General features: G+C 33.3%; 1 protein-coding gene across 1 annotated transcript; it reads left to right on the top strand.

Annotated features, from left to right (window-relative positions):
- The first annotated feature begins 16,245 nt into the window (after positions 1 to 16,245).
- LOC18604471 (CASP-like protein 4D1) lies at positions 16,246 to 18,141 on the top strand. The gene is made up of 3 exons (XM_007036977.3): positions 16,246 to 16,428; positions 17,507 to 17,642; positions 17,725 to 18,141. The coding sequence occupies exons 1-3, from the start codon at positions 16,280 to 16,282 to the stop codon at positions 17,971 to 17,973; spliced, it is 534 nt and encodes a 177-aa protein (XP_007037039.3). The 5' UTR covers positions 16,246 to 16,279; the 3' UTR covers positions 17,974 to 18,141.
- Positions 18,142 to 20,313: the final 2,172 nt, after the last annotated feature.

Below are 20,313 nucleotides of genomic sequence, written 5' to 3'. Positions count from 1 at the left end.
TGACTTTTGAAGTTGTTGAACTATATCTATAAGCTTGTATGACTTACGTGTATGAGTGCTTATGATTTTTATTCATTAAAGTTTAATTTAAAGATTAAAGGAAAATCTAGATGCACTCATTAAGGGGGAGTTTTAATATCTTGTTTAATGATGGAAAAAGAAAAATGAGAGAAGGAAGACTAAGTTAAATAGAGTTAAATAGGTCTTCATGTTTAATTTATGTGTGTGATGCTTAGTTTTGGTTTTGTTGAATATTATGTAAAGAAAACTAGATGCATTGACTAAGAGGGAGCAACTCATTACACATAAAGATTTGAAGCATTCATATTGAACATAGACATTGCACTCTTAATCTAGGAGTGTTTTGTCATCATAAAAAATAAGAGATAAAGAATGTTGACTCTATATGTTTTTTATGATAGCAAAATATTCCTATTCATTGATGTCTATTTATATTGTTTAAGTGTGCAAGACAAAAATTGTATGCCAAGAATAAATCAATCATTCAAAGGCACAAATCAAAAATCATATGAATAAGCAGCCACAATTGATCAACAAAACAAAAGCCTCTTAGTTGGATAATGAAGGGTATTGGTAAGCTAAATTCAAATAAGAAGTTAGCAACCTCAAGAGTATTGAGAAATAGAGAAGACTTAGTCGACCAAGAAATGGGTTAGTCGACTAAGAGTCTACTACCAAAAATCTTGACTTCAAGACAAAACCAACTTAATCGACCAAGAAGTAAGTTAGTCGACTAAGACCCTACTGCCAGAAATCTAGACTTTAAGACAGAAACAACTTAATCGACTAAGAAAGAAGTTAGTCAACTAAGTGCTCACTGCCAGAAACTAAGATCAGAAAACGGAAACGACTTAGTCGACTAAGAGCACAGTTAGTCAAGTAAGATCATTCTGTCAGAAAATTTGAATTAACCATTAGAAGACAGATTAACGGCCAGAAGTGTTAAATATGTTGGGATGAGCCCTACAGCCAATTGGGATTGGTTAGGGCTTGATTCCAATCATGTAACAACATCATTCATGTTGAATGATTAAAGGTTTTCCTTCATCAATAAGACATCAATTATAACAAGTTATAAGTCTAATTGTATGAAGTCCATGAGATTAATAAGCCTTGCAAGGGAACTATAATGGGTTGTAGTTATGAGATCCTTATGCATCAAAGCGTAATCTCAAAATGTTCCTAGTTAATGTATCATTGAGACTGGACATCAATGATACTTAGAGACTGGTACATTCTATGTTCCTTACTTGAGAAGTAAGCAACTGATCTCATAGGTTGTAGTATAGAGACACTTGGAACTAGAATGTAGGTGCTTGCCTAGGAGAGCAAGTTCACTGAACATGATCGGCCATGAGAAGTGCATTTGGTATTTCACTCAAATGCCTATGCAATACTTCTTACGTGTCAGTTGTGTAAATACTCCTTAGACTTGAGACACCAGGTTGTCTTATGTGTGGAGTGCTATACTTTGATTTCATCCCTATCGGCGCTTAACCAAGGATGCCAAAACAAGATGCTTTTGGGTATAACATGAAGCATGTGAAGGCAAATGAGTGGTCAAGATAGGAATCATCACCCCAAGTGATGCAGGGGACATATCCTAGCTATTCTTGGTTGATATTAGCCTGTTAAAGTGCTTGGCCAAGGCAAGTTGAAGATTATGAAAGGAGTTTCATAAGTCTTTATAAAGCTGATGATCAAACTTTAGAAATGACTATGGAGATCAATAAGAGTAGACATTGTACCATGCTCTTATCATCTCCGAGATATATGATGAGGGAGTGAATTACACTGAAAAGCTGATCACTGAAAGGTTGAGTCAAACCATCTTGACTCTTCTAACATTTTGGTGGCCATGATGAATTGCTAGATCCCAATCTTGGTCTATGAACTCTAGGCAGTTAACTTGATTAATGATAACTTTAAAGTAGTTTAAATTTATCTAATTACAAGTTTAACTTAAAAATTATATGTTGAGTTCATTGCCAACATGTTAGAAGCTTAATGGGTCACACACCTAAAATGAATGTTGAAAATAAAATGGGAGAGATGATTAAGTTGGACATAATCAAATTAGAAGTTATGAGCTTCTCAAGCACTTGATTTAAATTGTTTAATTAAGTTGTCCCTAATTAATTAAATTATTTAATTAACTCATTAGGTTTAATTAATTAAATTGTTTAATTAAGTCATTGGGCCTAATTAATTAAATTAAACAATTAAGTTATTGGGCCTAATTGATTAAATTTGTTTAGTTAAGTCATTGGGCCTAATTGATTAAAATTGTTTAATTAAATTGTTTAATTAAGTTATTGGGCCTAATCGATTAAATTAAACAATTAAGTTAATTGGGCTTCTTAAGGACTTAATTAAATTATTTAATCAAATTATTGGATTAATTGGTAATTACAAAATAGTTTTGTAATTAGGGTTTAAAATTAATCCAAAGTATAAATACCTTGCTATAGCCTCCAAGCAAGAGAGTGGAAAACGGCTGAAAAAAAAAAAGGGGAGTGAACGGCACCTTAGAAATTCCTTTGTCTTGCCATTCCTTGTGTGAAGAAAAATAGTTTTTCATTCATTTCTTTTTGTGTGTTCAGCCCCACAATTTTGTGTGGATTATGAGTTTATGAAACTCATCTTTGCTAGCACATTGTCAAGGCAAAGCACTCCCAATCCTTAAAGAAGGATTTTCTCATTCATTGGTGTGGATCACCATTAGAGGCTGCACAAGGATTCCTTGGACAGCTTTGGTTTGCAACAATCGAGCTGAGGTGGTTGAGCTTTTTGAAGGCTGATTTGGTGGTTTAACAAAGGATTCATCAACCTTTGTTATTTAGGTAAAGTGATATGATCATATACTTTTATTTTAATTTAATTTTGTACTCAATTTGACATGAAAGAGATCCTAGGAAGGTGAGACGTAATTTAATTTTTAAATTTATTTTCCCTGCATTTTATTTGTATTTAATGCATGATCAGCCCTCACCCAACAGTGGTATTAGAGCCCCTTTCATGCCATTTGAGTGCTTGTTCATGTTCAATGGATGCTTGATTAACAAATAGTTGTTTTGTATTTTGATTTGGTGCGATTTTGTTAAAATCAATTTTTCAAAAAATCTGTTTTGCCAATTTCATTTAATTCTGTCCAGCAACCTTTTTACCGTTCTTTAATCTTATCTTAACTTATTTGAATCATATATAGACTTAACTAATGTGTGTTTTACATTGTGCTAAGGAAGCAAAAGAAAAAGGGACACCATAAGGCACGGTTTTGGAGGCTGTCTTGCAAGGCAGCACACACACGGTTTTAGGTGCAGAATTTTGCTTCTATTTGTGCTTAATTTCCAGCAAATAAAATATGTAATTGTTACACATTTATTGTTGGATATGTGGACAGCAAAATCATGAAATGTTCAGGCTGATTTTAAGCAAGAAATTGGAACAAAAAGTGAAAGCAGTCCAGCTCACTGTTATGACATAAATTTCAGTTTTAATTAACAAGAAAGTCTTAGAAATTAATTCTGAAAAATTCCAGGAAAATTATCTTTATTAAAATGTTCAATAAGGATTATTTCTGGAAAATATCATGGTCAAATAAGCTGATTTCGAGCAAGAAAATTGGTGCAAATGTAAATCTTTCCAGCTCACTGTTTTGGCATGAATTTCAGTTTTAATTGTCAAGAAATTCTTGAAAATTAATTCTGAAAAATTCCAGAAAAATTATCTTTATTAAAATGTTCAATGAGAATTATTTTTGGAAATTTTCATGGGCAAACAAGCTGATTTAGGCTATTAATTATTGAAAGTTTGAAAACAGTTCAGAAAATAGTTATAGCTTGGAAATCGGTTTTGAATGGCAAGACAATCTTGCAAAATTAATTCTGAAAATTTTAGAATATTATCCTCATTTGAAAGGTTCAATTAAAGGATAAAATTTTTAATTTGAATTAATTTTGAGTGGCTGCACACTTAACTAAATTAAAAGGAATGTCCTTTACATGTGAAACCGCACTCATGACAAAGGTTATGCATGGTCCCGCCACACATGGATGTTGCACCTCCCATTGCCATGGATGCAACTGCTTTTTGGAAAGAGGTTGTTTGCTGGAGAAATTGGACACTCAATGATCAGGAAGGATTCTTTCCTTAGCTGATCATTGACTCCTAATGTTAGGGATACATGCCTAAAATCAAGGAGTTTGAATCCTTGATGGAATCAATCAATTTTGAATTGATTGATAGTAAATCTCCAAAATATTAAGTCTTCCTCATTTGATGAAGACTCCCTAAATTAAGGGATTATGATTTAAATTTATCCACATCTAATTAGATTAGATAATTTTAATTAAAATTGAAAGTCAACTTGAGTAGATGACATCCTAATCTGATTAGGATAGATTTTAATTAAGATAAATTTACTAATAAATTAGGACTTCTAATAATGATTAGAACTCTCCAATTAGTGAATGGATAATACAAGAATAAAAAGGAGGATAAGGACCTCCTAAAATTTTTAGGACACATGATTTGGATCATGAAACCTTTTAAAATGGTTTATGATAGATACTCAAACTAGGAAGTGTCACGACCCAAATTTCGGGCCATGACCGGCGCATGGGCCCAATGGACATAGTCCACTAAGCCCAAGCAAGCCTATTAATCTAACATGTTTATCATTGCATCCTAAACTGCTAAGTCATATATCATAACTTAGAATCAAAATAATATTAAGTATTGCCACTTCATACTAGCATACCAAATAGGTGTATATACACTGTCTACACATGTATCTTAATAATTCACATTAGGTTCGTCTATACACAACAAAAGGAGAGGAGAGACTCGGACGAATGTACAACTACTAAATGCCGAGACACCTACCAAAAGATGGATACAAGTCCACGAGGACACCTTGTCCTAGTTACCGGCTGTCTCTTTATCTGAAAACATGAAGTTGAAAGTGGTGAGCATAAACTCAGTGAGTGAACAAGAAGGGAACAAGCATACCATAAGGAATGTTTATCGAAATCATGATGCACTCATTTTCTCAAAACAATGCAATTTGTTCTAGTTTTTAGTAGAACCCCTCATGTAAACCCCTCATGAGTAAATCACTTAAAAGATCCATACTCAACTATGGTACCAAAGATTCGAAAAATATAGCAAAACCCACAAGTTAGCCAAAATGGACAAAACGTTTCTTGCTGCAGCGGACTTCATTCTCGCTGCAGCGAGAACCAGGTTTGGTGAAGGCCCTCAAACCCGAGAGTTTCTCGCTGAAGCGAATTTCAGAACATCAAGGAAAAAGTCTCATTTTCCTTTAAAACAAGCCATCCCGCTAAAATAATAATAGCAACATGTAACATATGTAAACTCCCCAATTTCAACAAATCAAATGCTCACATATTTGCATTTACAACCGTATACCATATATGTATATATATATATATATCAATCATCATGTACACCCTTCCATCATCATCATCTCATATGCAACGGCTTATGCGTACTCCCACTCGTACATAGCCGGGTCAGCAACGGCTTATGTGCACTCCCACTCGCACATAGCCGAGTTAGCAACGGCTTATGTGCATTTCTACTCGCACATAGCCAAGTCCACATCAACATGCAAAGAAGCATCCAATGCATATCATGCATTTTATCATATTGTGATAACACATAAACCATTGTATAGCACATTTTCACAATATAAAATCATTTTACTAAAAGCTTGTTCCCAAGGTACATTTTTGAAGACAAGTTGGATAGAATCTTTCATATTCCCCATAACAAGTTTGAAATGCAAGTCCAATCACAGGTATTCATTGAGCCTTTAGCCGACTCTTAATTCCCCTAATGATCCAATTGGGGCGATGGGGCTTCGTTAGCACCTACCATCAAATTAACATTTCCATAATGTCAATTTACATACTATAAACCCTAAAAGCTATCTTTTAGCTAGCTTTCAATTGCCATTTAAATAGCCATCCATTTTCACATTCCTATCACTCCAAAGTGAATTAACAATCTCAACTACAAAATATTCACAAATCAAATCTCTAGTCATTCTCAACACTTAAAACCCAATACTAGTTTAGTACTCACCTTGATAGCTTTGTAACTTTGAACTTCTTTCCAAAAGCTCTCAAGCTATTAATAAAGCTTCCTCTTTCTCTCTCTAAAACACCTAACTAGTGAGAGAGTATGGAAACAAGGTTTTCATCATTTTCAAGGGCTTTAAAGTGAGAGAGTGGAAGAACACAAGGGTTCTAGTCAAAAGGTCACCAGGGTATGAAACTTAGAGCTAGAGAGAGAAAGTTATGAAAGCTTCACATCAACCTTCCATGGAGAAATTAAAGAAACGTGAGTTGGAAGAGAACAAGAAGAGGAAGCTGTTGGAAATCCCAAGAAGCTGCTGGAAAGAGAGGATATTTATGGCCCAAGCTTATCCACTCCCTTGGAAATTACTAAAATGCCCCTCCACAAATTAGCTTAATCCCTTGAAATCCCACACTTTTTCTTCAATTTTCCCACATAGGGTTTGTGTTCTTTCCTTTCCTCTTCACTTCATGCTTTGGCCGGCCATATGGGTGAGACTAAGAGAGTTTTAAATAGATTTTACAAGGAAATTCTAGAATAATCCAAGCTTGACACATGGCATGTTTCCATTAGTCCATGTGTAATACTTATCTGTTAAGCAATCTCTCTCCACCACATAAAATGTTTCAATTATCCACAATTTACAATGTTAATGGTTGAAATCCATGGGCATGACAAGTGTTAGGTGGTGTAAAATTCCAAAATTCCATCTTTGCCCTCGTAAACTAGTAAAATTATCGTTTTGCCCCTAGGACTCCAAAAAATGCCAGAATTTAAATTTTTCACCTCTCAAACTCAAATCATACTCCAATGAGTCAAATGTGATAAAAATCTTTTTCTAAAAATTTCCATTTTATCCTTAGGTGACAAAATTACCATTTTGCCCCTAGAACATGAAAATCATCAAAATTTTTATTTCCTTGTCATTTCACCCATATATTCATCATTCATTTATGCTTTAGGCCTACTTAAGCCATAATATTGTTTAAAACGTACTTTTATGGGCTTATTGAGAAAATGACGAAATTACCCCTAATTAGGGATATCGTGTATATTTCTTTCTAAGAGTCTATAAAGGTCAAGGTCTCACAGGAAGTTTCCTAAATTGGTTTAAGTTTCTAATTAAAGAAGTTTAATAGAAAGAACTTACTAATAAAATTAATTCAAATATGATTTGAGCTAGTTAAAGGCCTTGATATGATCAATTCCTTTACTAAGTAATTTAAAAAAAAATTACAAATCTTTTCAAACCTAAGCACCAAATGATTTGAACTATAATCCTCAATTGTTGAGTGACATTTTTCAAATGAAATGCAAGATCATCATCATCATATTGAGCATGTTTACTTTATATGTTCATAACTAGAGTAGAAAAGTCCATAACCATCTTAGTAGAACAGCATGTGATAGATTTAATTTTATGAGATATATTAAATGCTATGCATGCTAATCAAATGAGACCTTAATAAAAAGAAAAGGATAAAATCCCTAAGTAAATATTGAGTCACATACCATGTATGATTAAGTTGCCTTCCACCATATAGCAAGATAACCTAGCTGCTCTTTTAATCGGAGGCTTGTTGAGCACACGCAAGGCCACACTTTTACACGAGTATGTTTGAGCTATTAGTGTGTCTTACTCAACTAGTTTCATAAAATTTGGATGCTTGGAAACTTGATTATTATGGAAACTAAAGGCAAAGGCTAGGCGAAACATATATGATATGTTTAGGCAATGTATTGTCAGCTAACTGATCTAGGAGTTGTATAGAGATATAATTGGTAAGCTCAGTTACCTACCTAATCCACCTATCATAGTTTGTTGACCACACTCAAGGCCATGACTAGATGGATGGGATCCTAGCCCACTAAGAGAATCCTAGTAGAGATCTCTCGAGGTGATATGGAGGGTTATCATCTTGTAAAAAATAGTGGGAGAACTATTTAAAATTTTTAAAACCTTGTTTTAAATAGTTTATGCATGATGTTTACTTATTGCTTTATTTTATCTATTTAGGCATAATTTATATACATGGCTAATAATCTGTCACTGTGGAGCATCTTGGATGCAAATAAACTCATTGGCCCAAACTTCCTCGTTTGGTTTCGAAATCTCAAGATCATCTTGAAACAGGAGAACAAATCCTATGTCCTTGACACTCCTATTCCACCAGTCGCTATTGCTGATGCTAGTGCTAAGGAAAAAAAAAGCATATCAACGTCATAAGGATGACGATGATCAGGCAGCATGTGTGATGCTAGCCAGTATGAGCCTTGAGCTCTAAAAGTAGCATAAACATATGGATGTCCAATCCATATTCTTCACCTTAGAGAACTGTTCAATAAGGAGGGGCGTACTGAGAGATATGAGATCTCTAAAGAACTATTCTGATGCAAGATGGTAAAAGATAGTATTATTAGAACCCATGTGCTGAAGATGATTGGACTCATCGAGAGACTTGGACAATTGGGATTAGTAATGGATCATGAGCTAAGTATAGACTTAGTTCTACAATCTCTTTCTTATAGCTTTAGTCAGTTCGTGTTGAATTTCCATATGAATCGATTGGAAGCCACTATTCCCGAACTTATGAATATTCTAGACACGGCAGAGAGGTCCATCAAGAAAGATAAGGGATCATTGCTTTTTGTTTCTTCTTCCAAGGCTCATACAAAGCAAAAGAAGAAGAAAGCCCAAGAAGGGAAGAAGGTAAAATCCCAAAATGAGAAGGCCTTGAAGCCTAGGGGAGGTGTCAAAAAGGATAAAGAGAAGGACATTTGCCATCATTATGGCAAATTTGGGCATTGTAGGAGGAACTGCAAGGAGTACCTAGCTATTGTGAGCAAGAAAAAGAAGCTTATTAAAGTTTCTGATTCAGGTACCATTTGCTAAATAATCCTACTTTATATTTTAAAGGTATATGATACCTCAAAGTTGGTCCTCATATGTTTGACATATTGCATGGACCAAAGATAAAGATGAGTAGGATCTTGGCTGAGGAGGTGACCACATGGATAGACTACCTAAAGCATTAAATGCTACATTGGATGGTTACACTCCTATTTATCTTGTCACAACCCGGTACTCTCCTCGAGCTCGGGACAACCGCCGTGATGTCCCGATAGACATTCATTACCCGGAATGCCAATCAAAACCCCGCAAGGCTTTAATATCAGTTTTCTCACCTCCCCTGTGAGCAACAGTTGCTAATATCATATTTTAATAGATTATAAGCTATTTTCAAACTAAAACAATAAAAAAAATAATTTTCGTCTCAAATGGGTATTTTGGTCATTTTTCCCCAAAAATTTTGAAACCATCTAAAATGTAGTATGTGAGTGAAATATACATATTTCATAACCAAAAATAAGTTTAGATGTCTAAAACATTCTTTTAAAGTGAAATGATAGCTATTAGAAAAAAATAAAAATATTAAATAAAATATTCCATTTTCTTATGAAACAATATTTATAGAGATATCCGTAAATAATTTTTGTAGCGTAAAAGCAAAATAAATTCGTACATGTAGTAACACAGTGAGCCAGAGTGTGTAATTTAATTTACAATGACATGTGGGCCCTTGAATGACCAAAAGTAACGAAGGTTGGGAACCTACGGTTTTTTAGGATGCAAAACCAACTGTAGCCCTTGACGAAATCAACTATCGACAAACTATCCTGAGCTTGAAATGGGTGGAAAAGAGGATGGTGAGTTTATATAAACTCAGTGAGTAAACAAACATCATCTAAAATATCTAAAGCCGAGTAAATGGAGACAACTTAAAATAGTTCATCGTACTATTATTCATAACATTTCAAACTCATTTCAACTAAATAAAATAAATTCATTTCACTCAAATAATCAACATGGCTTATGAATTTCTTAAAAACTTGGCTCGTGCCAAAACTTATTCTCTGGGATACCTTGGCCGAGGCATCTACCAATCCGCCAGGGCTGTTAAAGAAAAGTTCATATATGCATAAAACACATTTTTTCATTTAAAAGCATAGTCGTTCCTTGGCGTTGGCTGAGTTCACTCTCACGTGGTGGTTTAGCATGTAGTGAACTCTAAAGCTTTACCTTAAGAGATACCCTCCGCGCCTCTCGTACTAAGGTAAATATAACAAGGTTTACCGTACCCCTCTAATAGGCTGGTCCACGAAAACCCGCCCACTACAGTAAGCTAATCGATATCCCACCAAATCAATAAAAGTTTCGACAGCATGACATGGCAATTATATTACTACCCAACCTGTCAAGGCAAAACAAACAGTTCATACAATTTCAACACAATTTCCAATTCAGTCATTCATGCCAATATCACCATAAGCCATTCAATTCAAACCATAAATTTACAACACAATCAAACAATCTCCAATTACTCAATTTCTAAAATCATCATTCAATTTCAAAATGATTCATAAAACTCATTTCATTTAATCACATTTTACTTATAAAACATAAGGATTTACCATTTAAACTTATTTTTCTATAAAATCACAAAAATGAATAAAAACTACTTTAGATAATTAAGACGATAATAAGGTTACTCACAATATCGAGAATCGAGGTACTCCTAATCTCAGTCTTCGATACAATCTCCTTACCCTTATCGAAAGTTTCACCACCTAGACATAATGCACAACAAGCAATTTACTATATTTGTGCTAAACCGTTATAAAACTAATTTAGGTTCTATATGAATACATGAAATGGGATGTGAAATGTTCGGATTATAATCTAAATACGGTGTTCTACGTAGGTTCAATTGTGTATGGGGCTTAAATGGTATTGACCTAATTCATACTATACGCTGATTAATTGGCCAAAATATCCAATTCAACTCCAAATAAATTCATTTCACTTCCAATACTCCAAATCATCAAATATAAGCTAGATAACATGAATTATAGCAAAATCATCCTCAACATTTTCTCTTGGAAAAATTCGGCCAATGGGTGTGGGTGAAGGGCATGAAATTTCTTGCTTGTTTTCCATGCTAAACATCTCCAAACAACTAAAAGCACTAGAATAACATGAAATCTAGCTAAATCCAAGATCAAAACCCCTCCCCCCATGTTTGGCCAGCAAAGGTGTCTTCATGCAAACTTGATTCTCAACCACGGAAAGTGAAAAAGAATGCATAGGAAAGGTAGATCACAAGCTAAAATCAAGAAATTTTACCTTTACTTGCTTTATTCCTTGAAATCCACCAATTTTCCCTTGAATTTTTGCTCACTAGGGTTTGTTCTTTCTTTCTTTCCTCTTTTTTTTGGTGAGGCCGAACATATGGGAGTGAAATGGGAGAGTCATGTGCTGATTTTAATGAAATTATAAAGAATGAAAGCTTGCCTCTTGTCACCATTCCATTGGTCCAAGTTTAACACTTAACAACTAAGCTTTCTTTCACCACCACATAAAATTTTTCAATTATCCATAATATAAAATGTTAATGGATGAAATCCTTAGGCATGACAAGTGTTGGGTGATGTACCAATTTTGCCCTTGGTTGGAAAAATGACCATTTTGCCCTTATGTCATGAAAATTTCAATTTGACTCCAAATCAATCCTCGAACTCTGAATCACCATATTAAGTCATTCTGGGTTTTTAAAATTCTCAATTTCATCTTAAAATCTCTATTTGGACTAGTTTGAGGCTTAATTCAGCTTAGTTGTACCACTAGGTTCACTACCGCATTTTAATGATTTTTCGGGGCTTTACAAGTATGCAAACATATTATCAAGCATATGAATGACATGGCAAATATTTTATAGAGTTGGGCTTGACAGCACATGAGCTAGGGGAGGCGGTGGTGGCATATGTGTGTATATATATTTACAATATAGAGAGGGTTGGAATTAATTTGTGATTGCATTGACTGTTGAAACTTGATTATTGTCAAATGTGTTTAATCTGATTTTTGTTCCAACAGGATTGGATTTTTATAGCAGTGGGAATTCCCCTAATTTCATCTGCCCAACAATTTTGCTGCAACAAAAATGCCTTTTCGCTGCAGTGAGAAACTCTTGGGTGGATGGCCTTAACCCTTGCTCTGGATTTCGCTACAACGAGAAACTCTCGGGTGGTTGGGTAAAATGCCTGCCCGAAATTTTGCTGTAGCAAAATGCATTCTCGTTGCAGCGAAAAACTCTTGGGTTATTGGTTCAAAATTTACCTTGAAGTTCGTTGCAGCGAGATTGGTTCTGCTATGCTTGCCTTGCTTGAATTTCCTATATGTTTTAAAAGGAGTTGAAAAAACAACACGACATCGAGTTTTGTTAATAATATATAAAATTGCATTGTTTTTACACAAATGCATCATGTTTTCGAAAAACTCTCTATATCGTTTGCTTGTTCCCTTCTTATGTTCACTCACTGAGTTTATACTCACGCTTTTCAACTTCATGTTTTCAGATTCAGAGGCATTTGGGACCTAGATTGAGTTGTCCACTTATATTTGCTTTGGTAGGTACTACGACCTTCAGTAACCGTACTCGTATCCAGAGTCACTCTGCTGGTAGTCCAGGGACTTTTGAATGTGTACATGTACATTTGATGTAAATTGCTAAAACTTATGTTATAACCAACGTATCTATATTTTGATTGGTGACGCCACTATGAGTTGGCAATGGATGATGTTATTTTTGGGAGGATATAAATATAAGTATTTGATTGCCATGATATATTATTGCAATACTTATAGTCGAGAATTAAGAATTATGGCTTTAAGAATGACGAATAGGATCATATAAAAAAGCTTACTTGGGCTTAGTGGGCTATGCCCATTAGGCCCTTGCACCAGTCATGGCCCTGGAATTGGGCTGTGACACCTACAATCCATGTAACCTTTAGAGTAAGCAAGATTTGGGACCTAACTTGGCACCTAAAATGTGAGCAAATAAAAAACTCAAGATAATTGCTTTGAAGAGAAACTAGACTAAGATTTGAATTGTTTTAAGGGTTCGACGTACGCTTGTAGATGGATACACTTTATCCTAGTATGTATTTCATATTCCATGTTTATAGCTAATATAGGAGGTAAAAGAATGGAGCTTTGGTTTTTCATCATATGAGTCCTAAAAAGGTTAATAAAACCTTCACTATGCCATTTGTGACTTTTGACTATGTCATGAGGTGGGGAATCGAGGTTTGTTACTTTGGCATGTTAACTAAGACCACAGATGATTTGGTTATACGTGACATTACTAGGAAAGTGGTCTATTTTAAACTAAGAGACATGAGGGTGAATGGAAGACTATTTGATATAGCATTAGTACATTATATTCAAGGTCTACCCATTATATCACTTTAATTTGAAAGCTAAGATATAATTGTAAACATAAGTTCAACATGAAAAAGGTTGAATTTTGCTCATCGAGGGATTTGAGATACTAAATTTGATGCAATCAAATAAGTTTGAGGCATATAAGACACTTTATTTTTAAAAAGGTTGATGTCCTTATGCTAACCCTAATGAGTTCCTAATATAAAGCTCCAAATTGAAGTATACTCCGTGAAGGAACGATCCATTAACTTATATGTGATGGGTTTGGCTATGGATGGCATGCTCAAAATACGCAGCAGAAAGAAAATTAAAACTTTATAACTAAACAACAAAAACATGACTCCACTTATGGATCACCTTGGTGATATTTAACACATAAAAGTACAAAATAAATTATTGTTTAAAAAGTTACCTTGCCAAGTAATTTCGTAATCACAATGGCACTTTTCGAAGCAATCCCACGAACACCACGAGGAGCAAAAACCCTAGCCAATCAAGTGCTTGGCCTCCAATGGTAGTACACACGATTACAGTTGAACCTTCAACAAAGGAGGAAGTTTTTAACTATACTTTGTGCTAGCAAAGAGGACAACAATTATCATTTTCTTCTTTTTCACAATCTTAGCCAAACCTCTCCTGAAAATTTCTTCATAAGCAATTTTCTCTTTCACACAAAGGGAGTGGTGGCAATGAAAGAAAACGTTTTTCTATTTTTGACAAAAACTACGTTTTCTTCAATTGTGAAAAACCCTCATATGGAAAATAGTTAAAATGTGACTTATGTAGTTAGGTTAAAATAACTTCAATTTTGCAATTAAGCCCTCAATATTATAACACATTATAATATTGGGCCCATTACTTAATTAAACTATTTTAATTAAGTCCTTGAAAATTAAAATCAAAATTAATTTCCTTCATATTTTGCAATCAAGGCCTTATAATTAAAACTATTTATAATTATGCCAAAAACTTAATTAAACTCTTTTAATTAAGTTTAGAGAAGTTAATTACCTAGCATGTGATTTAAGTATAACTTAAATCGTCACTCTCCCAATTTAATTCAAATGCAACATTGTGTGTGACCTATTAGGTTTCCAACATGTTGGCAATGGAATTGATTAATATAAATTTTAATCAATTAATTTATAATCAATTCCATAGACCAAGATTGGCATCTAGCAATGCATCATGACCACCCAATTGTTGGGAGAGTTAAAGGGTTCTTTGACAACCTTTCAGTGTACAGTCTATCAGTGTAATTCATTTCCTCATCATATATCCCAGAGATGATAAGAGCTTGGTACAGTGTCTGCTTTTATTGACCTCCATATTTATTCCTGCAATTATAGCATTAGCTTTATGGAAAGTTATGAAACCTTTTTCATAATCTCCATGTCGCCTTGGCCAAGGACTTCAATAAGCTAATGTTAACCAAGAACTGATAGGATATGTCCTCTAAAACACTTAAGGTGATAATTTCTATCTTAACCACTCATTTGCCTTCACATGCTTCATACTATACCCAAAGGCATCTTATTTTGGCATCTTGGTTAGGCACCCGTAAGGATGAAATTAAAGCATAGCACTCCACACATAAGACAACCTAGTGTCTCAAGTCTAGGGAGCATTTACACAATTGACACATGAGAAATGTTGCATAGACACTAGAGTGTATTACCAAATGCACTTCTCATGGTGAGTCATGTTCAGTGAACTTGCTCTCCTAGGCAAGCACCTATATTCTAGTCCCAAGTATCTCTATACTTTAATCTATGAGATCGATTACTTACTTCCAAAGTAAGGAACATAGAATATACTAGTCTCTAAGCATCATTGATGTCTAATCTCAATGACATTGACCATGAACGTTTTGAGATTATGCTTTGATGCATAGGAATCTCATAACTGCAAGGCATATTAATCTCATGAACTTCATCCAATTAGACTTATAACTCATTATAATTAATGTCTTATTGATGAAAGAAAACCTCTAATCATTCAACATGAATGATACTGTTGCATGATTGGAATCAAGCCTCAACCAATCCCAATTGGCTGTAGGGCTCATCCCAACAATATGAACTTTGACATTGAGACGGTTTACAAGAGTGGGGAGGATGGCTTCCCTGTCTTGTGTGAGTGGGAGATGTTGGACTTGTGGTTGACACTCACGAGAGTTCCATTCATTAGACCAAGTCTTACCTTTGGGAAAGACTTAGACTTTTTTCGTGGTAATAAATTTATAAATTACCAAGGATTATCTGATAAGGTAATTAAATAGGATTGAGTCTTACACTTAAATTACCAAGGATTACCGCCAAATTGAACTTTTCTTTTTTAAGTTATATTGTCTATCGTCCAAACGTTTTTCATCTTTGTGCGATTCAACTAAACAAAGATATAGCTTGGCAAATATCGAAGGCCCAACCTTTATCATCACTTTTATCATATATTCCTCTGTTTTTTTTGTTTTTTGGTTTTTTACTTTTGAAATTTCATTTAATTATTACATTTTTTATTTTTTAAATAAAAAATAAAAAATTAAACAAGGGAAACCTTAATTAATTATATATGAGATCCATTTGCACCAGTCAAGCGTCAACAAACATCATTGTTGGTCGGGGCCTGCAGTAAACAGCATCAATAATCTCATCCGCCGATTGAATCTTTGAACAGATAATGCAGCCAACATTACTTTGATAGAACCAAGAATTAAAGCAAGTATGTGATATAACCAAGAAAAGGTGATTGGGCTTAGTTGTTGTTTCTTCGTCTATATATAAAAGCCTAGCTATATCTAACATTCTAAGGAGAGTACAGATATACAATAACAGGAAAGGAAGAGGAAACACAGTAAATTTGGTGATGGCGTCGAAGGCTATGCCAATTGCAACCGTTCTATTGAGAATTTTCACTATTTTATTCGCAGCTGGATGTGTGGTGGTTCTGATACTAGACAAGACTACAGACGTTGATGGCAGCAAAGTAACATTCAAGAATGTCATTGCCTACAGGTAAACCGTAACTAGTTGAGTGCCCTTTCTTTTTTTTTGGTACATGAAGATTTTGAATTATACATTGTTATGTAACTAATCCTTTTCAATCTCATAGAATTTTTCCTATTCATATCAAGATTAGCATCCAAAATTTTCCTTTTCAATGTCATAAAATTTGAATTATAAATTGTTGTGATCATAATTCGTTGGAATTCGATGGATTTGTTGGGATGGAACTATTTCCTTTTCAAAAAAATTGTTGTTTTGTTTTAGTGCAAATAAACATTTTTTTTATGATATTTTCCAAGATTAAAGGTAATAAATTTGCTGTAATACGTATTTAAAGCTAGTGCATGAATTAGTAAAATATTAAAAACTTCATTTTAATTGTGTTTGCTACATGCTCGTAAACTTCACCTTTTTTTTTTAACATCTGTTCTTTCCCTTGCATAATAACTCTTTTTTTTTTCCTTTTAATATACGTGTCCTTTGCAGCAAAAGTTTGCGTTAATCACTATTATTCAAGTACATGAAACTAATTTTCTAGTTTTATATATTCTGATGTTCAAAGCAACTGAATCCATAAAATGTAATTTGGTTTGATGGATAAATAATTCATTGAAAATGTTGTTTTGAAAATTTTAAGGTTATTATTCGACATGTTTCGAAAAAGTATGAAACTTTTTGGAAAGGGCTGGTATGAAGGAACTAAGTAACATTGCTTATAATGTGAATGGTAAATTACATTCCAATGTTTAGTAGAAAGTTATTTAACTTTTCAAATAAAAAAAATCAATAATTGAATCAAATAACGCAAATCTTAATTATTGGTTGGAAAAAATACAAATAATACATCCAGGTTTCCGTACGACTTTAAGTTCTGAAATTAAAACTTTAAGTAAATCTATAAATCACGGTTCACGTTTTCAACTCAAAAGACATATATGATAAGTGGTGAAATATTCATACTTATATTTTCAATACATACTTTATTTTTTATTACTATGAAATCAATGACAAAATAATTGATGAAATACTCGTATTTATATTTTCAAGACTCACTCAGTTTCTTATTGAAATGGAACCGATGACACAGGTATGTGCTGGCCACCGCTGTTGTTGGAGCGGCCTATTCCATTTTGCAGTTACCTTTCGCTATATATTATGCTTGCACTGAAAAGAGGCTCATTCGCGGTGGTTTCTTGCCAGCCTTTGATTTTTATGGGGACAAGGTAACGTGCTCACCACCGCATTCACACTACCAAGTAATGAGAAAAATGAGTTTAAACTAAAAACTTTTTTTACTTACTAAAGGTGATGGCCTTTCTTCTGGCCACGGGTGTCGGTGCTGGTTTCTTGGTCACTGTGGAGCTGAAAGAATTTCTGGGTGATTTGTTCAAAGAATTTGGGGCAGATTTGAAAGATTCTCCGTTTGAAAGTTTCTTCAACAAGGGATATCTGGCGGTGAGTCTTCTGGCAGGAGCATTCTTATGCATGGCTGTTCTTTCAGTTTTTTCCTCTCTCCAGCGAACCACCATCAGCGGCAGAGGTTTCTTCCGATGAGATTTTATCAAATATTTCTTCTTTCAGCTCGTTATCGTGAACAAATGCCTTCCTTCTATTTATTTACAATTTTCGACTCAAAATAAAATAAAAATAAGATAAATGTCCGGCGCTTTGTAATACTAGCTAGTTAGTTTCCCCTGCCCCTGGTCTTTATTTGAGCAAACATTGTAGCATTGTAGCATTATTGCATAAAAGTAAATGAAGTGCTACTATTTTTGGATTAAATTAGACTGATAATTTTGTATATGATACAACAAAATGAATGCCAACTTAAATAAATTTAAATTTAAAATAATTGTATTTTGTATATTCATTTTATCAATGCAATTAAGATAGAAAATATGAAATAATATCAGAATCTATATTAAATTAAAACAAACAAGCGGTGGAATATGAATTTTTTTTTTCCACAGCGCAATAAATTTACAAGTTTGATGTTTTATTTAACTTTGTGGTTTAAGAAAATATTTAATGTGACATTTACAATTTAAAAATATTCAATGAGTTCTGATTCGTGTAACAATTTATCCTAATACAAAATATTATTAATAAAATTAAATAACATGACAATTACTTACTTAGATGACAGGTATAATTACGTTACACGTACAATTAATGCCGGGAATAAATGACCATCCCTCCTTTTGTACCAAAATTTCTTTTCAAAAACCAGAAAGATATTGACATGTGGCGCACATGTGTGCATTACGTATGCAACACATGTCGTACACATGTATTAATTAACATAGTTCAAAGCATGACATGGAACTTTCTTTGACTATGTGTCGAATTTTGGTTAGTTGACATACACATCAACAATTCTTTTTACAGTGTTAAGGGTTAAGTTACATTGATACAATGGATTGAAAGTTCAGATGTCATATTGAATTTTTTTAGTATATGTGTTATATTAGATATTTTTTTAAACTATAAAGACTGAATATGTCATTGTCTCAAATTAATATTATATCATCATTCAAGTACTATTTTTTATACTTTACCCCCACATTAATGTTTTTTTTTAGTACAAAGTTTGGATCCACAAAATAAGTCAATTTCAATACGTGCTTGCTATTAACATTGTTGAGTATTGCCCTGATGATTAGTTTCTTGAATTAAATTTATTTGCTCCAATTTGATTTTCTTTTCAGGTATCTTTCCATTAAATAAAAAAAACAAACAAACAAACATCTTCATTAAAATTAAAGACATTGCAGTTGTAGTAACAAATTTTGAAGCAACAACACTAAAAGTATATTTTCTAATATTCTTTTTTTTAACAACTATTCTTTGAGAAACAAAGTTATGATTAAATTACTAAATTAGTGTGGACAAAAAATTATTAAATTAGTAAAATAAAATTTAATTCCACATAAAATTTGATTTGAATTTATGCAAAATAAGATACACAAATATTCAATTAATGTAACATTCTAAAAATCATCCAACATGTGATATCAAATATTGAATAATATTAATTTAAAACCAAAAAAACTTAAGGTAACGTTTGGTATTGGGGGTCACTTCAAAATCTTAATGATTTGTATCAGTGATTAAATTACGATGTTTGGTAGGAACTTAGATGGAGTGAAAACCTATTGATGTTGGCTAGAGTTGGTTGGCTCAAAAAATAAAGTTCAGTGTTTCGTAATTTAACACGTCATCATACTTGAAGTATATAAAAATACCATTAAATTTATTTTAAAAGGTTCTATTCATTAAATAAGATGAAGAAAAACCTAAGTTCAGAATATTTGAAAAGAAAGGAATTGAGCCAAAACATCAAGAGATGTTACATCGTATGTTTAGTCATATTTTGGCAATCACAGAGTATGGATGGGCACCTTTTGTTACAATGTACAAGTTCGAGAACTCGACGGTTCGACGTAAATGATAAATTGTCATTAATAATTTTTTTATAGGTGATTTAGTCACTTATAATAACTAAATATATGACTTTTACCGACAAAATTTTCGTTAGTAAAAACTGAAAGTTCGTTGATAAGTTAAATTATTGACGAAATATTGATAGAATTTTTTGTCAGTATTTAATTGAAAACACTTTCATCGGTAAAGGTTACTTTGTTGGTAGCGAAAAATTTCATCAATAAATCTTTGATGGAATATTTGATTGGCAAAAATTTCAATCTGTCGATAGTCAGACTAGTCGATATCTAGTTGAATCTATCGATAATTCATCAACGGAATTATCGATGATTCGCCAACTGAGCTTAGTGTTTCAAATTTTTGTAGGTTCCATCGGTGCTATCCTTTTTTCTGTCAGTATTACCATGATTCTCTTGGTAATTTCATCATTGCTGTTGTGGAATATTAAAA

The sequence above is a fragment of the Theobroma cacao genome, chromosome 3, assembly GCF_053813885.1.
Source record: "Theobroma cacao isolate CCN51 chromosome 3, ASM5381388v1, whole genome shotgun sequence".
NCBI classification, from domain to species: domain Eukaryota; kingdom Viridiplantae; phylum Streptophyta; class Magnoliopsida; order Malvales; family Malvaceae; genus Theobroma; species Theobroma cacao.
Note: the sequence above shows the minus strand (reverse complement) of the source record. Positions and strands in the feature narration are given on the sequence as shown.

Bases quoted from the DNA above. Each gene is read 5' to 3' on its own strand.
- LOC18604471 (XM_007036977.3), top strand. From the start codon at position 16,280: ATGGCGTCGAAGGCTATGCCAATTGCAACCGTTCTATTGAGAATTTTC. The intron at 16,429-17,506 runs GTAAACCGTAAC...CCGATGACACAG, and splicing joins AAGAATGTCATTGCCTACAG to GTATGTGCTGGCCACCGCTG. The intron at 17,643-17,724 runs GTAACGTGCTCA...TACTTACTAAAG, and splicing joins TTGATTTTTATGGGGACAAG to GTGATGGCCTTTCTTCTGGC.